Source organism: Chinchilla lanigera, unplaced genomic scaffold (genome assembly GCF_000276665.1).
Source record: "Chinchilla lanigera isolate Chin_1 unplaced genomic scaffold, ChiLan1.0 scaffold00079, whole genome shotgun sequence".
In the NCBI taxonomy this organism is placed as follows: Eukaryota; Metazoa; Chordata; class Mammalia; order Rodentia; family Chinchillidae; genus Chinchilla; species Chinchilla lanigera.
Genome location: NW_004955480.1, coordinates 149,272 through 158,630, shown reverse-complemented (window position 1 = coordinate 158,630; position 9,359 = coordinate 149,272). Strand labels below are relative to the sequence as shown.

The following is a 9,359-nucleotide window of genomic DNA, read 5'->3' as shown; positions in this document are numbered from 1 at the left end:
CGGTGGCCACCGAGCCGCAGGCTCCACGTCAGCCGCCGCGGGAAGAAGAGGAGGAGCCGCGGCCCGGCCGCAGACACAGCCCCGGCCGCGTCGCCCAGAGATCCGGAGACACCGGCCCCGCCTCGTAGATCACCCCCGACCCCCGACCCCGCAATCACCGCCTCGGGGCGAGAGGGAGGCCGGGGGACAGGTCTGTGTCCCCGCTAAGACGCCAGCCCCCACACGCAGCCACCCCTGCCTATCGTTACGGTGCCGCCCCTAGACTGTAAGCTCCACCAGGGCAGGAAGATTGGAACCGTCCTATCGCATAGTGGGTGATCTACAATCACTGGGGAAGATTGGAACCACCCTGTCACATAGTAGGTGTTCTACAGTCATTGGTTGGACGCATGAATGAAAGAGCCACGTGTTTCTATATACTGAGCATTGTTTTTAAAGCTACTCACTTAACATTTGCTTTTTTTTTTTTTAAGTATCTGCTGTCATAAAAAAAAGCAAATGTAAAGTTTGAAATTAAAATTTTGTTATTAAATTCTGAATTCGCCAGGCGTGGTGGCGCACACCTGTATGTAATCCCAGCACTCAGGAGGCTGAGGCAGGAGCATCGTAGTGAGTTCCAGACCAGCCTGGGCTACAAAGTGAGCTCAAAGCCAGCCTGAACTGCATAGCAAGACCCTGTCTCAAAAATAAATAAATTCTGAATTCATTATTAAATTCTGAAGAGGACCAAGCGCTGAGAGGGTGGTGCTTTTACAGGAGTCCAAGCTGGGCATGGTGTGGCATGCCTGTAATCCCAGCACTGGGCAGGCTAAAGCAGGAGGTTAACTGCAAGTTCGAGGCCAACCTGGGCTATATAGTGAGTTCAAAGCCAGCCTGAACTACACAGCAAGGCCCTGTCTCAAGAAAAGAAAAAGAAAAAAACAGGTGTCCATAGAGGAGATAAAGTCTCTGGCATCGGAGAGATGAGACTTTCGAGAGAAAATCTAGAGAATTTCAGAGGGGAAGGGAGCTTCATAATGGTGGGTACCCTCAAGGTGGCACACAGGGGCCTCCTGATCCCTACCTGGGTCACCACCAATAGTGAGTGGTCTGTGCTTGGCTGAAACACCACCTACTGAGTGGAACAGGTAGGCTGAGACGGTGTGAGCCCATTTCACAGTTACATAAGCATCACAGCCAACATTCTAATTTTTAGCCCCTGTTGATCCTGACAGGGCCCTGTGAGATGGATATTATCCCTCATTTATCAAAGGAGGAAACTGAGCCCTGAAAAGTGTAGAAACAGTGGTTCGCCTAGAACCCATCCCTACCCCAGCATCTCAGAAACTTGAAGTCTCACCTGGGAGTTGGAGATAAACTACCCTTGGCTTTGTTTTGTTGGCATGGCAGATTTCAAGATGGTGGCAATAATTGCCCTTCATTGTCCCTGCCATTGTCTCTTGACTCTGAGCTCAGCCATGTGACTGGCTTTGGCCAAAGCAATGTTTGTGAATGTGTCAAAAAAAGGTTTTAAAGCCCCTGGAGGGGCGGAGCTCATTTTTCTTACTGCTCCTGGGAAACCATGGAAACAAGCCCAGCATACCTGGCTGGGCAGTGACATAGAATTTCCAGCCAACAGCTGACAAACTACCAGGTACATGAGTGTGGCCACTGATCTCCAACTAAGCAGAAGTGCGTGGATGAACCCAACTGAGCCCAGCAGAAGAACTGCCCAGCTGAGCCTTGCCCAATTTGTTGACTGGCAGGATCAGGTAGTAAATAGTTGCTTAAGCCACTGGGTTTGGGGACATACTGATATACTGTTACAGATGGTAACACTGTTGATGAAAGGCCTGAATAGCCTGAGCTCTCCCTGGCAGGCCTTCAGGGTGCTACAGTCAGAACCCACTGGATCCTCATCCAAGTAAGGAAGCTTCTGCAGCAGTCTCTGGCAGGTCAAGGGCCCACTAGTCAGCACACTGATTTTGTGCCTGTTGTTTACTAATACTGCACTCATGATGGAAAAGTTGGAGAACATTGCAGCCTGTGGTCCCTGTCATGGAATTTGTAAACTCATGCTCTAGAAGAACAAGAACAGAGAAAGAAAAGCTAGAATGTAGCTATATTTTCTGGTCTTCTGACCATTCTGGGCCACCTAACTCATTCTCTTTTCAATCCAAGGAAATGGGATATAGGTCATCCCTGGGCAGAATATCTAGGGTTAATTAGCTGAGCACCAAACACTTGCTCCTAACAGCCTGTCTGTACCTAAAAAGCAAGGTGTTGTCTGCTGACATATTGCTGCCTGGGAAACCACCTGGTTTCATTCTAACCTGTCGATGATGAAATAGACTGTAAAGAGAATGTGCAGCACTTACTCCATCTGCCTCCCAGGGCCACCTTGTGTGTGCCATGCTGTCTGCTGGCCCTCAGATGAGAAAGCCCCTCCAGTCGCCCCGTAGCTGAGCCTGTCAGCCCTGCCGCTGGTTGGGAGCCACCTCTGGCGTTCCGGGCAGCAGAACAGATAATGAGCTGGGAACCCAGGAGCCTCACTCTAGAAATCATGGGTTTTTGGACAACTCTCTCTATGACTTCCTTTCCCCCATTTCCTTCCCTTGCATGAAAAAAGTCAGACACTTATTAAGTATTTAAAGATGAAATTGGGGAAGAGATCAAAGAGTGGCAGGCCTCTACCTCGCGCAGCACGCACATCAACTTTCCAAGCAATTCAGTTTCCTGAGCTGCCTGGGTTTTCTTTAGAGGTTTGAGGCCTCAAATGCCAGACTGAACCTGTTCAGCCTGTGATATCTGATTAAATCACAGACCAAGGTGATGTAGCTGCAAGCGATCCCTTTTTTATCTCTTTTCATTTATGTAGCCTGACATTGAATAATAATAATAATTACATCCAGTTTAAGCTTTTAGGCACCTAGACCAGGAGGCCTCTGGATACCTCATCAGCAAGAGCCCTAGCTGACAAAAACAAAGCTAATTATATTGTGCTTAGCTGTTTTCAAAGAAAAAAATAAAACCACTCACCAACTACCTTAACCTCACATAAAGCAGTACATTAACTGTCCCAGCTGACACCCATGTACACAGGACCCATTTAAAATGAGGTTGTGTCTTAAATTCTCCACCCTGGACAGAGTATTGTAACGTTGGCTTTAGCCTCTATTTTCACACCCCCTTAAGCTTTCTGAAGAATCATCTCTTGGGATGCAATTTTTCCATATGTATTGATAGCCCCAGGGCCAGTTTTATTGGTTTATTTATATGCACTAGCAGGTTAGAAGAACGTGCTTAGACGCTTTTGAATGATGCATCTCACTTTTAAAAGTTTGTGAGCGTTTTAGATCTGGGAACTCCAAAATAGTTTAATTTGAAAGAAACGGAACCAACACATATTGATGAAAACAGAAATCTCTAGGGAGATTGGAAAAGAAAGGATGACTTGAATGTAATGTTAGAAACTTAAAACTCGTTACGGGTCCTCTACTGACTTGCAAGATCACGCTGGCCGCGTTCTGGCAGCTCCAGCCCGGAAGCTTTTGAAAGCTTTTCCAGGCATACTCTCAGTCTGGATTCTGGCTGCCCAACCAAACATGTCAGAGTACTCATTAAAGGAACCAAAGCAAATCTCCAATAGAGGTTTTGGCTCACCTTTTTCTGGCTGAAGCAATATTTATGGTCATTACTTTCCCTGGTTGTTTTTCTCCTGCCTGAATTAAGAAATCCAAACTGGGAAGAAAATGAGGTCTTTTTCCAGAACTAGTGATGGAACCTAGCGCGTTCCCACTGAACTATATCCCCAGCCCCGAAGACTTGAGATGTATCAACTCCCCAGGAGGAATGTAGTCATTATGTACTGCAAACATGCACCAATAAAAATTAAAAGTGAACAATAAATAAATGAAATATAAATAATTTCATTTTTAGAGAGAAAATGAGACAAATTCTTACTAAGCTGCTAATCCAGGATTGACTTAGCAACTCTCTTGCCTCAGAAGAAAATGATCTTAATGATTATGGTTTATAATGGTGTGAGTGTGTGTGTGCATGCATTCGTTTAAATTAGCTCTATCTGAGCCAAATTTCCCAGTTCTTGCTCTTGTCAAGAAAGCAGGTCCTGCTAGCAGCCTGAATGGCCTAGCTGCTACATAACTTCCTTGCTCTTGATTTTAGCCGGGCCAGGGACTGCAGGTTCCAGTGTGCACTGCAGCTGGGCCTCCTGCAGAGCCCTGAGACCTGAGGTCTCCTGGGTCACTGGCTTCAATTCTGTAAAAGATAAGCTCCCTTCCTTTCCCCTACCAAGGGACGCCCTCAGAGGGACCTCATCCATCATTTCCCTGCAGGCCGCCTGCAGCAGGCCCCGAGGGGCAGGAGGACCCAGCCAGGCTCCCCAAAGTGAGCATCCTCTGACTACCTTCGCCCCCGCAAGCGGCCGGGTCAGCGCAGCCCTCCTGCCCGGCGGCAAACAATCAGTGGCGGCCTCCGGGTCCAGCCCCGCGGGCTGCCAATCAGCCGGACAGCAGGGGGTGGCAGGAAGTTCACTCCCCGCTGCACCGCCTCCGAGGGGCTCAGAATGACTGAGTGGGGCTGATGACAGCCCGGCAGGCCGGACCGCAATTGTCACCCCCAGGGGGCGCGGGCCGGGGCGTGATTGGCTGGGGCGTCGCGGGAGGCAGGAGCAGGGAGGAGCGGAGGCGGAAGGGCGCTCCCGAGGCAGGGAGGTCCCCGAGACGCAGGACAGAGGTGACCCGAGGCTGAGCCTGGAAGTGGGCGGGAGGAGGAGACCAGAGACCCCGGGAGAGCTGGCCAGCGAGGAAGAGCCAGAGGATGGAGACCGCAGGAGAGGGGAGGGGCCAGCCCCGGCCGGTGAGGACAGGACGCAGAGGCGGCCCCTGGAGGAAGTTAAAGGGAAAAGTCACTCCGCTCTCCCATTATGCAAATGTGTCGTACTTATTGATAATGTAGTTCATTTCTTTCGCGCGGAGGGGGGAAGGGCGGGCTATGATTCAGCACAAATTTGATGTAAATTTATGGAAATAGAAATGCAGCGAGACTCAGGCCCAGAGCTGCTGGCGGGTTGGCTGCGTGGCACTTGGCGAGGCGGAGGTGACTGCTCTCTGGACTTGGGGAGCTGAAAATAGAAAAGACTGACTTGGGGGTCACTGGCCTCTCCTGCAGGCAGAGAGAGGGGCTGACCCTGTCGCTCTGGAAAACTTATCAAAATAATAATAATAATAATAATAAAGGGAACAAAGCTGATGCTGGTCCAAAATAAAATCACCTACATTGTCCTCCGGTCTAATTTTTGCCTTGGGGCGGGGGGGGGGGGACAGCTTTTACCCAACAGAGACAGGCAGGCTTGTTTTAATGAAAAGGGAGAGAAAAGAAAAGAATTAACATTATCTAGAACCTACTATGTGCATGTAGCTAGCAAAGTGACAGAAATGTTTTTCCTTCTGCCCTACGGAAGAATAATGGGGCTCAGGGAAGAAAAAGAAGACAATTTGATGAAGAGGGTGAAAAGGTGGCACTCTATAAATAGCTGGAGCTTGCAAAATATTTATTGTCCCTTAGGCTGTCCCTCAGAACACTGAATGTTGATTTTTATCTCCAACCCCTGCAATACCAGGTAAGGACTTTAGTCTAATGGTGTACGTCTTAGGTTGGTGACAGCCTCCCTAATCTGGCTGTATCCAGCAGCACATACAAGCGTTCACAGTTTGGGAGTTGCCTTTACAGACCAGCCCTAGCTTTGCAGCTTGCAGTTACATTGAAAATGAAGTCAAGACACCAATCCAGAGTCAAGACATAAAGCCAGGCTAATGGTGTTTGTGTTAGACAGCTTTCCGTTGCTGTGACAAAATACCTGAGAAAATCAACTTAAAGGACGAAAGGTTTCTTTCAGCTCATATTTTTAGAGGGTGCAGTCAATAATTCACTAATTCCATTGCTTTGGCCCTGAAATGAGGCAGAATAGTATAGCAGTGTGGGAAGGTGGCAGAGGAAGGTGCTCACCTTAGGGAGCAAGGAAGCAAAGAAAAGAAGGGGCCAGGGGCATGCTATACCCCTTAAGGACACATGCTCAGGGCCCAGCTTCCTCCAAGGAAGCCTCTAGCACCTCCCACTAGTCCATACAATTATGGATTCATCCATTGATGAGATCAAAACCCTCGTGACCCAATCACTGCCCAAAAGCCCCACCTCTGAGCATTGCCGAATTGGAGAACAAGCCTTCAACTCAGATATTCCTTTGGGGATATTCCAAATCCAAACTATATCAGTGTTAAGTGTCCCATCATTCCTGTGAGCGGCGGATATTACCAACACTGGTTCCTGCCTTCTGACGAAGCTACGATTCCTTTTTCCATGTCCCAAGTGTGCTGGGGCCCTCAGCTGCCAAGGCTCACTTGGTCTAGCTGTGCACAAAAACGCATCTGCAGCCCAGGCCATGGCTTGTGGATGGGTTGGAGCAACTGTTTTAAAGAGTAAGCGTGATCTGATTGCTTTTTTTTCCATCAATGGGGCAGAAGTCATCAGCCCTTGGTCTCACCTAGTCAGATTTCTCTGTGTTCTCTAAAAGAAGCTCAAAATGGCAAATCAGCATGTTAATAGAGACTGTCAACAACAGTGTTTGTCACGCTGCAATGGTCCCTGCCGTTGCAGCAAATGGCTTACTTTTGGGAGGGAGACACATGTGGGCCTCTTCTATGTCTCTATGTAACACAGCAGCTGCCATGTCCTAAGCCCATTTGTTCACACGAGATAGGAAAAATCAATGTTAGGTGATAGGAGAAAATCTTTAACCTTCAGGGTCATTCATTCATTTAACAAGGGTTTCTTGAGCTTGTCATTTATGCTGAGCTTGGCTGTGGGGCTAAGCCCCAGTCCTCTACTCTCAAAGCAGTTTGAGTGGTGGCCATGGTCCCAGGAAGCTGAACACTGGGAAATGCTCCAGAAAAGAGGCCTGCAGCTATGGTGTGGTGTACAGCCTGCCTCTTCAGTAACTGAGAGTGAACCATGAAATCCATGTTGATATACTTAAAATGATAACTTTATGTTATATGTATAGATTTTTAAAATCCTTGATGCAGAGGTGAGGGAGCATTATAAAAATGAAAACGACATCCATTTGAAAATGTAAGAAAGGACAGGATTGAAGACTGCAAAGATGCAGAAATTATAAGCTGGGCAACTTTACTTATCAAATCCCAGAATGTTTGAAAAAGAGGAAGCAATGACCCCCATCCAAGATGAGGGACATGGTCATGGGACAAAACTTTACAAAGGAGAAAAGAGCAGTGGATTGGAACAGTGAGGGCAGAAGCTGCGGCACCATAGTCTCTCTGCAATTTAAGGTCTTCATCTCTACAGGAGGCAGACTGGGCCAGATGATCTGGAAAATCTGTGACTCTATGAGCTTAATTTTACATTTGGATGGGACTCCATGCAAAATGTTAGTGAAGGTGCTGTTCAGGATCTTCCTCTTGGATTATAGTACCTCTAAGCACTCTTTGAGACCCATTATTGTGCAAGACCAGAGTGAGAAAGCTGTATGCCTAAGGTCAAAGAGTATGTTAGGGTAGAGCTGGAGCTGCAGCCCAGGACTTCCAATTTCTGTGCTCTAGCTCCTTGAGGATATTTGAAGTTCATTAATAGCAGAGTTCTGGTCATCTATTCCTATGCAGCAAGCTACGCCAGACCTAATAGTTTCAACATCAATTTATTATTGCCTCTTGTGGTTTTGTGGGTTTATGGGGCTCAGCTGGGTGGGTCTCCTGGGTGCATCCCCCAGTAAATGTCAGAAGACCACCCAGACTGGGTGTCCACGCAGATGTGTTCTCAAGACTGGGTATCACTGCTGGCTGTGGACGGTGCGCTCACCCCAGACATCAACCAGAGCACCAGTTCATGTCCCTCCCACAGTGTGGCAACTGAGTTCCCCAGCCCCAGTGAATGCCTAACCACCCCCGAGCCTTCCCTTCTGGCTGCTTCAGTGGCCATGCTTTGAATTGGTAATGACTCAGAATATTTGCCCTTCCCCCACGCAATCGTGTCTTTCTATTCTGCCAACCCGTTTTGACATTTAGTTGAAGTCTGTGAAGTTAGTGTGGCTTTAACTCTTTTTTTTTTTTTTTTCATGTTTTTTCGATGTCCTGAAGCTCACTGTGGTTTCCACAATCAGTGACTGGCCCCCAAGTCAACCCCTGTCCCAATAGCAGTTTGGTCCACTCTGCAGTTTGCAAGTTCCGGAGCTGCCATTCACAGCTGATGGAGCCCTGCTTAGGTCCAAGGAGACACTTCAAAGGCTCTCTGCACTGCGTGCTCTGGGAAGCCACTGCCTCTGGAACTTGCCTCTCACTGGGGCTGCTGCTGCCTCCTGAGCATGCGAGGTGGTGAGGTGGTCGTCTGGATTTCTTGAGCACTCTTTTGAAACACAGTAACCTTGGTCTCACAAGCAGTGTCCTCGGACTTGGAAACTCCTTGGACCAAAAGTGTCTACAACTTATTTTTTTCCCCTTAGATTTTCTTTCCTATTGATTTTCCATTTTTAGCACAAGATTGATCACCAGCAAAATACCAATTTACATACAGATTCTGCTAAACTCAGCATCCTATATACTTGAAACTTTTTCATCCATAAACCAATTTTTTAAAGAGAGAGATTCTATTATCAGAAATGTCCCAGGTGACACTCAAGATGGTGAGCAGGGAACAAACCCAGGAGGACCGCAGCCTGCTGGGGTAAGCTCAGCTGATTTGTGAGCACAGTAGGTAAGGAAGTGAGGTCTCAGGTAGATACCCACAAGACTGTGTTAATATTTTGCTTGATTCTACAGCCACAAGCAAACCTGCATACCTTGAGCATCAGGCATATTACCAGTTCATTCACCAACATTCAACAAATACTCTTTGAGAACCTGCTCTGCAACCACTGTTTAGACACTAGAGAGAGCAGGCACAAGAACATAGACCTTGTGCCCATGATAGCTGCAGAACAGTGGAGAAGTAAAGGTCAAACAGTTGCACACACAGTCATTTAACGGCCAAAGTAATAAGTGCTAGGAAGGAAGACACAGGGTTGCTATAAGAGTATGTAATAGAGAATCTCAGTGACATTGAAAACTAGGCTGAAGGAAGTTAGAATTTATCACACAAGTGCTGGAAGTCTTTAAAGGGTGTGTGAGGGTTAAAACGAAGCTTAAGTAGCAAAGAGATTCAAACATACAGTGGCTTGACTGAAAAAGAATTTAATGTTTCCTTCATGAGGCAGGATGGCAGGGCAGCCTTGCACCCTGAGGACATTCATGAACCTGGGTTCCTAACAATAGGGATTTCTTCTTCATCCAGGATACTGTCCTCAAATGTAG

At 47.6% G+C, this 9,359-nt stretch overlaps 1 protein-coding gene across 1 annotated transcript in view; it reads right to left on the bottom strand.

The window, feature by feature from the left end:
• The window catches only part of Ccdc149 (coiled-coil domain containing 149), a 95,757-nt gene extending 93,740 nt beyond the window's left edge, over positions 1-2,017 (bottom strand). The window contains exons 1-2 of the mRNA XM_013503308.1: positions 1,793-2,017; positions 11-161 (exon numbers count right to left, since the gene is read on the bottom strand). Coding sequence (XP_013358762.1) covers positions 11-161; positions 1,793-2,017 — 376 coding nt within the window. The remainder of the gene's footprint in view (positions 1-10; positions 162-1,792) is intronic.
• Between the last annotated feature and the right edge of the window lie 7,342 nt (positions 2,018-9,359).